Source organism: Myxocyprinus asiaticus, chromosome 26 (genome assembly GCF_019703515.2).
Source record: "Myxocyprinus asiaticus isolate MX2 ecotype Aquarium Trade chromosome 26, UBuf_Myxa_2, whole genome shotgun sequence".
Taxonomy (NCBI): domain Eukaryota; kingdom Metazoa; phylum Chordata; class Actinopteri; order Cypriniformes; family Catostomidae; genus Myxocyprinus; species Myxocyprinus asiaticus.
Genome location: NC_059369.1, coordinates 18,904,634 through 18,919,223, shown reverse-complemented (window position 1 = coordinate 18,919,223; position 14,590 = coordinate 18,904,634). Strand labels below are relative to the sequence as shown.

Genomic DNA, 14,590 nt, shown 5'->3' with positions numbered 1-14,590 from the left:
CATATTAGTCCCGTCTGGTTTGCAGTGTTGTAATACTTAAGATCGGTCTTGGTCTCGAGACCACTTTTTGAAGGTCTTGGTGTCGTCTCGGAATCGACCGCATTTTTACTCGGTCTTGTCTTGGTCTCAGACAAAGAGGACTCAGGATTTTATTTCAAGACCGGTCAAGACCACAACTGCGGGGATATCACTAAATTGCCTGTGCATTTTCTGATTTATTTGTTAACATCATTACTGTGATTGGATGTAAAACTTCCTGCTTCAAATGCAAGCAATAACTTGACTCATTTCTAATTTGAAATTTTTGTTACTGTTAATGGCTGTCACCCCTCCCCACCCCCTTCACACGCACTCCAAGAAAGTGAATGCGGGAGACAGGAGAAGAAACTGTGGCTGTCTGAGAGATGTCAGACAAATCTTCTGTAATACAATTTGGCTACCTAAACCAGTGTTTTCCAACCACTGTGCCCACTAGTGTGCCGTGAAAGATTGTCAGGTGTGCCATGGAAAATGATGAAATTCCGCAAAATAAATAAATACGTTGTTTTCCGTATTTTAGTGAAGGCATATAGACGGTAGAAGAGTTTTAAAGTTGCCAATTCAGTATATTTTCCATTACAAAGTATTTTATGCAACCAGTTTAAATATTTTGTCCATCATAACATTATTGTTCTAACAAACTCTAGTCCGCTGTCAAATGCAACTCCTCACATGCCCACAAAATGATGCTTCATCATCACATGTGTAGTAAAAACATTCAGTCAGTGAAAGAATGAATAGAATACAACAGGTGTATTGTTTTACTAAAACAATAAAAAAAAAGCTGTTTATTTGTGCACAGCATAGAGTTACAGATGTCCTCTCGCTTACAGTGCGACTTATGTGCTTTTTTTTTCTCTCTATAAACAACGCGATTTTGACCTGGTGCGACTTATAGTTAGGTGCGACTTCATTATGGAAAATACATTAAATAAATAAAATGTATTTGCTGTGCCGTTGCAAGAATTAATTTGCAAGAACAAATCTACAAATTGGGAAAAAACAAATTTGTTGGTTTTTCATTATCCAGTTTGCGCTCTTGGCATCTGTGACCTCCTTATACAGCGTACCTATGTTACATTTTTTCTAAACCACAAAAAGTTAATCTGCAAAAAAGCGTCCAAAAGAAAACACACAGCAGTATGTAAATTCTGCAATGCAATGCTTACCGAGATGGCTGGGACCATATCAAACTTTTATCAGCACTTAGAAGGGAAGCATAAAGAAAGGTAAGCTAAGTGTAAGTGATGCTAGCAAAGCTAGCTAGCTAATGTTAGCAATCTGCCTCTTGCTGCATTCCATTCAACTCGGAAAGTTACTATATTGTTTAAGAAAGAATTGAATAATTGTTTGATATATTCTGTACTTAATGATGGTTTCTTGGGGAAGAGTCATCCAGAAAACCTGATGCAGTGCTTGCACAAAAATTTTATTGTTTAAGGTGGATGGTAAAACTTGGAAAAGGAGTGTTGAATAAAGATGGTTAAGTTGATTTTTAGCTCCTTAGTGTTTGTTTGTATTTGTTTGCTCATAGAAAACAAAGGAAAATTCCCACTCATAAAATTCACCTCTGCAATGCCTTATGATTATTTTATGAAGACATTTCTTATGGTACACCGATACTTACACACACACACACACACACACACACACACTTGACTACAATACTGCTGGTTTGTATATGTTTTTTAAACTTGAGTCATAACTTGAGCCAACAGATTTGATATTATATTTCCATGGAACCCTAAATGCTCTGTGTTAAGTAACACTATTGAACAGCTAGACAAACAGAAATGTTTGGATCTAATGGTCTCATGAGCAATTGATCTGTTGAGTTTTTAGATCTAAACAATGAAGATTTTGATTACAAAAACAGATGACAAAATGAACCGGCTGACGGCTGAATGACTGGACAACGGATACAATTTGTGATTATCTTAAATGTCACGAAACTGAAACTGGCAGACACTCTTAATAATTAAGTGAACTTCTAGCTTTGGAAAATTATAGGGAGCTATTAACAATTGAGCAAATGTGCTCAGCTCTTTACTGGCACTTGCACTTTGATTTCTAAATGCAAAGTTTATTAAAAATATATCAAATGACCAATTTAACTGCGATTGACGATGGAGTTCTGAGATATTGTTCTGTACTGGGGAGCTCAGTTACAAAGGTCCCTCATAAGGCCTCCATCAAATCACTCTCTGACGTCTCATACAGCCCACGTTAAAGACCCAATAACACGGAGTGCCTCTCAGCGAAGTCAAAATGATGAATCGCACAGATCCAGTCAACAATTACTGTGCAATTTGAAGCGCAGTTGCTCGCAAATTACCACTCTGCACCAGGAAGAATGCAAAGAGTAATGAGCAGAGACTCAAAAGAAAATAAAGTTTTCAAAAAGGAATGCCTCAGAGGAAACACACAGAGGAATCTGTTAGCTCCTCAGAACTGCATTACCATCTGGATGTTCATGCAGAACATGTTTCTTTATATTCTTCCAACAATGTACCCCTCTGTCTGAATGCCCTGATATTGGTCTCGGAGGGGGCCGGCAGATAGCTCTTTGTCCCATATAGCTGATAAGACAACGCAGTGTGTTTTTGATCATTAATGACAGTTTGGCTTACTTCAGCAGGGGAGAGATGGGGCATTGCACGTGCTGTAATCGTGGTCACTACAGGAGGTAGTGCTTTCCATTACAAGTTGTTTTGGAGTTTTCCGGAGAGAAGTAACAGGGCCTCTGGGCCCCCCAATGACACAGACATTTCACTCAGTATCACTTTGGCACATGCAGCAGGCATAAACAGCATGGTCATTAAACAGCATCCATTGACAGGTCATGTTTTTACATATCAACATGACAACGTGTGTGTTTGTGACGCCAACAATTATGCCACGGTCCAAATCACTGAGATCACATTTTTCCCATTCTGATGGTTGATGTGAACAATATCTGAAGCTCCTGACCGGTATCTGCATGATTTTATGCACTGCACTGCTGCCACACGATTGGCTGATTAGATAATCGCATGGATGATTGTTGGTGCCAGACGGGCTGGTTTGAGTATTTCTTTAACTGCTGATCTCCTGGGATTTTCACACACAACAGTCTCTAGAATTTATTCAGAATGGTGCCAGAAACAAAAAACATCCAGTGAGAGGCAGTTCTGTAGACAGAAATGCCTTGTTGATGAGAGAGGTCAACAGAGAATGGCCAGACTGGTTCAAACTGACAAAGTCCAAGGTAACTCAGATAACCGCTCTGTACAATTATGGTGAGAAAAATAGAATCTCAGAATGCTATTCTGAGATGCAGTTTGGCGCTGTTTTGGTGGCATGAGGGGGACCTACTCAATATTAGGCAGGTGGTTTTAATGTTGTGGCTGATCAGTGTATATGTTTTAAATTCAAACAGACGTATGCCGTCAGTGACAAATCCAAGGACCGATCCAACTTTCTGATCACTGAACAACTCTGATTCCTGGGTCTGCTTTTAAAAACCATTAAAGGCATGCGGTCAGCAAGCACTGGAGACATACTGCATAGTTACACAGCACATGTAGACTCTGCTGCGTCTCTTCTGCGTCCCTCTCTTAAAACTCCCCCCTCTGATGCCCAGAAATGCAGCCTTCCTGGTTCTCATTGCTGTACAGATGGCCTCCATCTGCTTGGGGCAGCCTGGGGTTGGCTGGCTCTATGAGCACGTGTGATTTAAGCTATTACAGAAACACACTTCAAACTATTGTTCGATCTTCTCTGCTATATGGTTAAAAAGATTTTGGCTCAGGGATTCTGATTGGAAGGTGTTTATATAAGGTGTAGGAAAGACCACCATTACATAGTTATTGCAAAAGTCACCAGTGTATCTCTGAAATACCATCTTGCACAGGAAATATTGGATATTATTTTACTCATGTGTGGGTTTGTGATGAGGAGGAGGGCAGGTCCGGGCCGTGAAGACACACGGCTGGCCCTGAATCAGGCTAATCAGCCGGGAGGAGGAAAAAGATGAGCCGGAGGCACAAGTTCGAGAGATAGAGAGATGCATGAGGCCGCTCTGCATGTGTGTCTGTTCGTTTGTTTTATGTTGTTTTAAGCTCATTTATATCATAAAATTTTACGTTAACTGTTCAGCCAGTTCCCGCCTCCTCCTTGCCCGTTCTTATACTGTTACAGTGGTGACATAACCCGGGAAGGAGGAGGGATGCGCTGTTGTGGAGTCTTCACCGCTGCTGTCCGCCAAAGGAGCAGCCGCGGCCGTCTGCCTGGGGATGGAGGGGTCACTGCCACTGCCGTCTGCCGAAGAAGGGGAGGAGCAGTTCCATCCGCCAGGGGCCGGGGAGGAGTGAGCTGTCATCCGCCAGAGGGCGGAGGAGCAGTTAGGGAACCGGGCGACAGTGTGTCTGGAAACCGGCGGGCAAGTTTTTCTCTCCTCTCTCTCTGTCGCTCCACCTCACTCTTTCCCTCTCCCCTTTCCCTCCCCTCGTCTCTCCCAGGGCTCCAGAAAGGCGGGGAAGACCTGCCGGCAGGCACGGCCAGAAGGGCAACGCCTCCCCTCCAGGAAGGGCAGGGAGGGGAGTGCGTCATGCCGGGGGCTTCCCCGGCCTGAGTCAGGCAATGGAGGAGTCTGACGAGGAGGAGGGCGGTGCCGGGCCGTGAGGACACAAGGCCGGCCCTGAATCGGGCTAATCAGCTGGGAGGGGGATAAAGATGAGCCAGAGGCACCAGTTTGAGAGAGAGAGATGCACGCAGCTGCGCTGCATGTATATCTGTTCGTTAGTTGTTTTAAGCTCATTTATATCATAAAATTTTACACTGAATGTTCAGCCGGTTCCTGCATCCTCCTTGCCCGTCCTTATGTTACAAGGTTTAACCCAGCATAGGGCTAGTATAGCAGTTAACTAAGCGCACAGCTGCATGAGTGAATACGATAGGTGTTGTGGGTGTAGGTTTACATGCGGTCTGTTCCAAAACCTAGTGCACTTCCTGGCTTGAATCACTTTCTAGCTTTTACATAATATGCTGTACTATTGTCGAAGCTACTTTGAATCTGTAGCTTTCTTAACTGCCCCTTTTAAACATAGTTAGCTACACTATAATCTGCAAACACAAAGTAGCCTGATAAAAGCTAGCTATTACAGGGGGCTATATCATATATAACTAATATATAACTCAGATTATATAATTCATTTTTTTTTACAACCAGAACAGCATTTATCTGGCACAAAAACAAAGATCACAATTAGGGTGTCCACAAAACTAAAACATTTACACTATCTAATAGGAGTATATAAAAGTATAATTATGTACTGTAAATTAGTTGAACACATTGATGGACATATTTATCGAACTATTTTATCTCAATTATTTTCTAAAATGTATCTAAATATTTTGCTTTAAAAGACGTAAAATGTAGCGAAGGCATCTGCACACTTTTTTATTTCATTTAGATGACCTGTTCAGACTTAAATTTAAACTGTTCACTTAAATACTCTTCTCAAAGCTTAAACCAGAGGACAGTTTAGGCACACACGTTCGCACACTGTAATGCAGCATGCTTGCGCAAATAGTGTTTTATCACACTACACCGCTACTGGTTCAAAAGAGTAGTTTGTTGCTGGAAAAGCTACACTGTTTTAAACAACTGCTTTACGGTCACACTCACACTTCTAAACAAGTTAGTAGTATTACAACACTATTATGCTGGCATTGTTCTGTGAGAAATTCAGGGAGTTGTTTTTCCAGATTCATACTGGAAGAAGGAAATAGAGAGAATGTGCTTATATTGCCATCTGTGTGCACACAGCCACGCTCAGCCTAAGAGAATAGGCTGGGCTTTACTGGCCTTTAAAATAGATTTAAATACAGACTCAGAGACCCAATGAGGTCAGTGGCATATCCACACTCAGCACGAGTGCATGGGAAAGCTGGGAAAACACTGTTCTGGCCCATGCAGCGGCTCCGCCCCAGGGATTGCCTAAGCATACAACTCTGCGCTACCCGGCTAATATTCTCCTGTCAGCCTGTCAGGGGACTTTTGGTCGGCTGGTCCTCTGTGAAGGATGAGATAAGTACTGTAATGCAATTCTGGCACCCCTAGAGGTAAAATGCAAATTATTTTGTAGACCCTCTTATCTGAGCCAACCTGGCTGTCCTATGGATGCTGGTTTTTCCTTACCAAAGCCTCTTTTCTTGTCTAGGAGTGGGGTGCAGTACATTGCTAATGTGAATTCATTGGGTTTAAACATTGTCGCAGGGCATTGATGCCTGCACACCCACAATACTCAGTTGGTTTAAGCCCATTAAATGTCTTTGCCAAGCCTTTATTAGATGTACCCTTGTGTATATTAGCAACAGACCTTCAATTTATTGGCTAGCTGTAAGGAAAGCTCACTTTGATAAAAATGGAAAAGTTTTAAATGTTAGATGCTGCTGCTGTTTTGATTAGCCCAGCAGTTGTTTCGCAAAAACCCTTGACAATAGCGAGGCAATTTGAGGTCAACCAGAATGCTTTAATAAAAACAAACTACATCACAATGTTATGACTTATCACTCTTATAATAATATACTCCAGTTGTAATGTGGGTTCTCAACCACAGCCTAGACCAAGGAGGTCTGGATCTTTGATAGTAAAATATCTTTTTGAATGACTGAATTTATTCCCAGCAGAGAGTCAGAATGTGGCAAACCTATATGGCAAGTTAATCCTTTCATCAAATACTATTCAAAAGAATATAGACTTGCATTATGGGTATCAATTTGGACATAATTTGAATAGCCGTAAGTCTTAATCGACAATGGCATCACTGGCAGATACTGCACACCTGACAGACATGAATAGGTGGCTTTTCACATCATGATGTTCCCTGTATTGTGATTTTAGTTTATTATCATGCAGCATTATGAAAATGCATTTTCATTCTGATCTTCAAAACTTTTTAAACCTTAATGATTAAAGTGGTGAAGGCAATGTTTAAAAGAACAGTTGCAGGCCTTAGGAATGTTTTCCTGCACCCTGATGCTTAGATTGTCCCTGCATTTCTCACTCTCTTTACAAAATAATAACATATCAATCTATCCTCCCTGAAATATAAATTTTATCATTCATTTCTAAAATTTAACCACAGTCATTACTTTTGTTGCAATTCCTGTATGCATAAGGCTACAGTTAGCTGACCACTGCAACCATTAATATTATTATTTTGCAAGGGGCCATTCAATTCTTTATTACTCAACCAGAGAGAGCAACTCAGGTGCTCAGATGTGTAGATTCAGTACCCCCCCCCCCTCAAAAACGTATTTGGACCCTTAAGCCACACTTAAAAATGTATTAATTTAATTGCATTAAATAAGAACATGGTTTAAAAAATTCTCAGAGCTGAACAATTACGTTCAGGCATGAAACTCTGAATGGTGCAAGCTGATAGGTCCTTTGACGTGTAAACAGGTAGCCAATTTGTGTACTCTCTCTTTGCTTAACATTTAAATTTACTCAGTTTGCAATTAAACCAGTTTCACTGCAGCACGCTGTGAGAGTTTTCTCTGAAACCCTCCACTTCCCCAGCTCCAACTGTCTAGATCTGCTTCATGGGGATTGTATTTATGTTTAATTGTGCATCAGTATGTCATCAATGCTTGATGCAGCATGTCTTGTGTTTTTCTAAATGTGCAGCAGCAGCATGTCCACATGCTTAACTTAGTATGTCTGTGTACTGTATGTTCTAGCAGTAGCAAGTCTCCATACTTGCTCTGCCGCTGCAGCAGCAGCAGCATAGAAGATCTAGTCCCCCAAGACAAATATTTCATCAATGACCCTATTTACACCTTGCATTAACATGCGTTTTCAGTGATCGGATTGCTATCAGATTGCACTTGACCACATTAAATGGCAGGTGCAAATGCACCCAAGACATATTGTGAACAGATCATGATCGGATGACTGAAACCACATTCGGAGGTGGTCAGGAACGGATTTTGACCAAATTCAAAAAGGTGTTAATGCACATGCATTTTCGTTATCCAGATACAACTACTGTACGTAAGTAATTAATTATGTGATGAGGTTGAGCTACAGTCATCTAAGTCATTAAAGCCCTGTGTTACGGGTTCTTGCCTTTTTCTGTTTATTCAGCCATCGCAATGTGAAGAACAAAACAGACAATGCAACCTTGCAATCTTGTTACATGAACAATGAACAAAATTCCATGATTTATTCCATTGGAATACACTTCCAATATGTCATAACCACATTAACATGCTAAATCTTTCAGAGTTGGCATGAATGAACTTTGTCTGAGTAATGACATTCATACATTTTTAATTGTGAATTAAGTGAGGAAGTGGGGCCAAAAGAAATCCAGCGCGATGCCAGTTATCACCCGTTGCTTTTAGTGTTTCAGGCTGGACGTGTGTGAACCTGGCATACTCATCTGTCAAGAAAACCTGCTGAGAGTTTTAATAAGTGCTCTGGACTCAAGAGAGTGTAGGGAATGGGGGAAATTCTGCTCCACTTTAGGAACTTTTACACCTGTCAGTCATTCCTCATTCAGTTTAGAGTTGGGAAATGGATGGAAAGGTATTGCAGATATTATTTCTAATAACTTTCATGAACACCAAAGTCAGCTTTGCTGATAAAACATTAATTTGGCTTTGCTAAAATGTGAATCTATTAATAGTTATTTAGTGTTCCCTTTTTCTTGTGGTTGCTCATAAGATTCTACATGTCAACTGTTGATCAGCAAGAATTTAAGGTTTGCTCAGCACAGTAATTTTAATGAACTGAATACAACCTCATTAGATAAGTGGCAAAAATTACATAATGATTGGTAAAACCCATTTTCTTGTTTTGGGACAAGTATTCTCATACTCTTGTAAAGTGAAACAATTTTTGTTATCATTACTACAGCATGAGTAGGAAACTTGGACCTGGACATTGAGAAGTGAGGTGTGGTCTTGCATTACTAAACACCTGTACATCCTCCCTTGCCGCAGGCAAGTAACCATCACTCCACCCCTGCCTTGTCTCCATGGCAACCTAGTAAAAAAAAAACGGATGCGCTTTACTTTTTTTCCTCCTTGAAGCAAACACATTTACTGTAAGATAGACCACATGATCTACATCATAGCAATTATGTAAGGGTGCAGTTTTAACAACATCCCATAGAAATGCTATATGATGAGTTTGTCAAGCAATATATTTACATTATGGAACAGTAAATAACGTACACTGCCATCACACTATTGTCTCCCTGGGCAAACTGATTTAGGATTTATATCTTTCTCATTCTCAGGCACCTCCTAAAATTACATTAGCTTCACAAGAGTAAATGAGATTGGTCAAATGGAAGCCCTCCTGTCATTGGACAGCAAAATAGAGTCATTTGTTTCTGCCACATCATAATTTAACATGCCGTCGGCTCCAGAAGTGCTCGGTAACTATAGAAGTGATTGCAACACATAGATGAGAGCAAATCCAATTTTCGTGGAGCCCACCCATCCTGTTAAAAACAATAACCACTGTGATTCAAACACTGACAAAGTCTCACCTCAGTGATTCGACTGTGAGTGTGGCTGAAAAGCTTTGTGATGGTGCAGTAAAGCTGAACATGGTGCCAAGTAAACCTTCAATCTAACACTTTCTGATGTCTGTATCACTTTGTGATGCAGAATCTCCTATATCAATACAATGTAGAATTGTCAGACGTGTCATCATTGAAACCTCGTCATGATGATGTATGTGTGTAGACCTTAATTCCCAACCACAAACAAAGGGTGGCAGTTCTTTACAGTAATTGCTGGTTGTCCGGAAATGTGATACACCTCCCTTTCTCCTTGTGAAAGCAGGCAAAGCAAACAACCTGCCAAGTCTCTCACCTGTTACCACCTAGGCCAGAGTCCTTTGGGACCTGTTTAGTCTTAAAGATATTGAGTTAAATGAGCATCCCAATATGCCTGACACAGTAACTCTGGCTCAACCAATGGTGTGAGTTTGGCACAAAACAATCTGTTTGTTCAACCAGTGGAAGACAGAGGAAGTATTCAAGAAATTTATTTGAAAACAGATAATGTATTATTTACACAGTTTCATTTGATTATGCTAGTAGTACAGAAATTACACACTTCAACTTTGAATGACCCTGGAGGTTTAAATATTTCTGTCTCTAGCCACTGCTTATAAAGTTCCTCTAGCTCTACTGGTACAGCATGGTGTTATGAATGACAGTGTCATGGGTTAGAGTCCCAGGAACACATTTGCATCTCCAAGACATTCTCCTCAGAACCTCTTAGCTGTACATGCATGACTTTCTTTCTCTCTCTCTGTTTGTTTCTGGTGTCCAGGAATCCTAAGTTTGCCAGACAGTTTGAGCCTGCACAGGAACCAACAGCGCTCAGGTAAGGCTGGAGATGCCTACAGCCAGTCCGAGCAGCGTACTATTGAGCAGTCTCTGCTGGCTACACGTGTAGGGAGCATTGCTGAGCTCAGTAAGTAACCTTGACTGCTGTTTTTTCAACCTAAATCAAAGCTCTTTTGCTTCAAACACTTGTTCTGTACCAATTATACCATGTTCAGAACAGCACAAATTAATGTGAATTAATATGTGTTTGTATGTATTGATGTGTAGTAGGCCTGTTTTAAGAGTTTTGTTCTGTCTTGTGATCTACAGCTCTTTGGTTTCCATGTATGGCACATATCACAGTTCTCGGAAAGAGCCACATAGAAATGTTCATGTATTTTCATTTTCTCGTTTGAAGTAGTGTATCCCCTGGTTGCATTTTCATAACTGGGTAGTGTTTACATATCCATCTACTAAGGATACAGGTCTCTTTCTCTCTCTCTCTCTCTCTCTCTCTCTCTCTCTCTCTCTTGCTTTTTAAATCTCGTACTATTCACTGTATTAGATTTTCAGAACAAATAAATGCAGTGTGTCGATATTTTCGCAAAATGAAATTAGCTGGTTCATTATACCTATCGTGGCAGCTCTGAGGAGAAATGTCCACTGTGTGGCGCTAAAAGCAAGTTACATTTTCTCCCAAACAGATGACGTTTTTAAAGTTTATGCTTTGTTGAGTTTAACAAAACCCACATCTCTACCCTAAACCTTAAACCTAACCAATAATGTCATAAAAGCAATGGTGAGATGAAAAACACAATTGCTGAAGCAACCACATCATTTTGTGGCGCTTCTATGACAATTTCAGTTCATGTGTTGACTTGCATGCTCTTTATGACTCGTACCCCGGTCCTTCGGATCAGTTGAGCTTGCACGCAATTTGATCGCATTCAAACAAGCTTGTAAATGCAGTTGGTTATATAATGCAAACATTAAAATGTCACCTTCAATCACCCTACAAGTCATGTGCTATACAATTTCAAAGATATAAACAATAACAAAGAGTTAGAACGCTACTGGTTTGGGAGCACCTCCGGTATCATTACCAGATCCTTTAAATAAGGCTCTGAGTTCAAATTTTTAGAGCTCTACCTCTCAAACTTACAATTAGTTGGCATAAATTAGCCTCGCATTACTGCAGTGGTTGATGCATGCATTTGTGGTTGCTTTTTAAGAGATCTAAACACTTTCATTTCTCCAGTAACCGAACAACATGGTCCACATTTTAATAATGACATTTTATGACAATCATGTTAATGCTAGTAATGTTAATCATCTTCAAGGCACTATAAATGAAGTGCCTGCCGCTGTGGTTTTGAATGAGTATGAGTAGTGGGGAATGTTAAAGGAACAAAGACATCACTTCCTTAAACTGACATATAGTCCTTGAAATGGTCTATAGCAGTTGTTCTAAATTTTTTCGCTTCACGCCCCCCTTTGAAACAAGAAAAACTAATCTAATCAAATATGATTAAAAATAAAATGAATAATGTTTAACATTTTTATTGAATTAAAATTCTTTTAAACAGATATAACTACATTTTCTTTCATCTTCATGTTGCTAAATGTTTTTAAAATTTTAAAATACAATGAAAACTGAATAAGTTACAATCTTCACTAAAAAAGGATCTAAATGAATGAACATAAATTCATAAAAATGTAATTATGCATATATACTTTCAAAATATCAAAATAAATAAATAAATAAAAGTTATACTACTGCAGGAGCAACCCTGGGGCATGAAAACTTTGCAAATTGCAAATGTTGTCAGCCAATGACTGTATTACATGAGCCATGGAGCGCTTAGCCTCTCAGAAAACCGAATCCTCCATTCTTCCGCATTTAACTATCAGAATGTTTAATATTTCATTGGAGACATTTTTACACTAGATAGATAGTTATTTTTAATAAAAACTGATAATTGCAAGGATTCAAACCTGAAAGGAAATAAGCCTCAGCAGTCTCTATAAAAGTATTTTCTAAATCCTCATCCATTAATATTAAACGACTGTGATTGGCCCATCCTGGCCAGCGCTGAAAAAAGTAACAAGCAGGGGCAGACTGGGAAGAGAAATCGGCCCTGGATTTGAAATAAAAACCAGCCCAAATGTTGTTGACCTGAGGGTTAGGGTGTTCGGTCCCATTTCATGGCTGGCCCACCGGGAAATGTCCCGGTTCTCCATATGGCCAGTCTGCCCCTGGTAAAAAGTATCAAGTGACATCGCTATCTACGGTAGCGGTCAGGACCTCTGGACAATAATTTACACTTGATTAATTCACTCTCAGAAAAAAAGAACAAATCTGTACCTTATGCCCATCACTGGGATGGTACCTGACAATCTTTAATGACCACTGAAATAAAAACTGACCTTTCTGCCATCATTTACTCACCCTCGTCTTTCAAAAGTAGTATGACTGTTTTCATCCGTAAAACACAAGATTGAGGGATAGGAGGATCTTGTTTGTGGCTGTTCAAGCTCCAAAATCACACATAAAAGCACCATAAAGTCATCCATAACACTCGTGTCTTAGATTTAAATTCTTCTGAAACCATATGATAATGTTGTGAGAGGAACAGACCAAAATGTAAGTGGTAATTCACCTCTTCACCCATTTGAAACTGGCGCGCACACTAGAACGGATTCTTACATTAGCACGGTCACCATGAATGCTTTTGGCTGTCAAGAGCTGCACACGGCAGGCGAAAATTTGAACAAGGCAGGAGAAAAGGGAGAGGAAAAGAAACTGAGCGCATTGTTTATTTTTTTTTTTATTAATGTTGAATGTGTGAAATTGAAAAAGATTTCACTGTCCCCTTCTGCAAATCCTGGTCCCCTTCAGCATATCGCGACCCTCTTCATCATATCGCAGCCCACTTTGGCATATCACGGTCATGTTTCACGACCAGCCCACTGGGAAAAGTCCTGGTTCTCCCGATTGCCAGTCCACCTCTGGCCTCTGTTTATTTCACCAGGAAACTGTCATAATACGAACAACGAGCAATGAAATTCTTTTGCAAATATGTAGGTATAATAATGTGATTCTATTAGTGTAACGTTGCTGGAAACAGGCAGACAAAGAGACGATGATGTAGGAGTGATGAACCCAAGTGTGGTTTTATTTACGGTTGTGGAATCCAAAAAACCCTGACTACAAACGTGAAACATAAACATGAACTTCAGTATAAACTTGACTAAACATAAACTTGACTTGGCTTGGTTAGAACAAAACAAAGTTACATTAACAATTCCTGATATTAGACAATGGCAAACATGAGGGCTAAATACAAGGACATGGGTAACGGGTAAACAGGACAACCAATCACAAGACTAAACTATAAAAAAGATAACAAGACATGTTAACTGACTGGGAACCACACATCTAGACGTGACATATCCCCCCCTCTAGGGGCGGCTCCCGACACCCCAAAACAAAGACACAGTGTTCAAGATGGAGCTGGGAGGGGGGGCTGTGGTGACTTGATGTGGCAGGCGTGAGCGCTGGCTCGTAGAGCGGAGGTGGGCCTGGACCGTGGAGCAGAGGCGGCCCTGGACCGTGGAGCAGAGGCGGGCCTGGACCGTGGAGCAGAGGCGGGCCTGGGACATGGCATGGAGCAGATTGGGATTTGGCTGTGACATGGCATGAAGCAGACTGAGGCGTGACATGGCATGAAGCAGACTCATGCATTGCTGTGACATGGCATGGAGCAGTCTGGGGCCTAGCTGAGACATGGCATGGAGCAGACTGAGGTTTGACTGTGACATGGCATGAAGCAGACTGTGGCGTTATTGTGACAGGCTCAGGCATTGTTGTGACATGGCATGAAGCAGACTGAGGTGTTATTGTGACAGGCTCAGGCGTTGTTGTGTCATGGCATGGAGCAGGCGTGGCTGTGAAATGGCATGGAGCAGGCCGAGGCGTGGCTGTGACATGGCATGGAGCAGGCCGAGACGTGGCTGTGACATGGCATGGAGCAGGCCGAGACGTGGCTGTGACATGGCATGGAGCAGGCCGAGACGTGGCTGTGACATGGCCTGGAGCTGACTCTGACATGGCTGTGACATGGCCTGGAGCTCACTCTGGCGTGGCGGCCATGACATGGAGCAAAGTTGTGGAAGGTGGAGCTATGGGAGGCTCAAGGGACGAAGCTGTGGCA

At 41.1% G+C, this 14,590-nt stretch overlaps 1 protein-coding gene across 1 annotated transcript in view; it reads left to right on the top strand.

Moving 5' to 3' along the window:
- Positions 1-14,590, top strand: part of LOC127417369 (ankyrin repeat and BTB/POZ domain-containing protein 3-B-like) — a 111,056-nt gene that overhangs the window by 58,258 nt on the left and 38,208 nt on the right. The window contains exon 2 of the mRNA XM_051657365.1: positions 10,381-10,524. Coding sequence (XP_051513325.1) covers positions 10,381-10,524 — 144 coding nt within the window. The remainder of the gene's footprint in view (positions 1-10,380; positions 10,525-14,590) is intronic.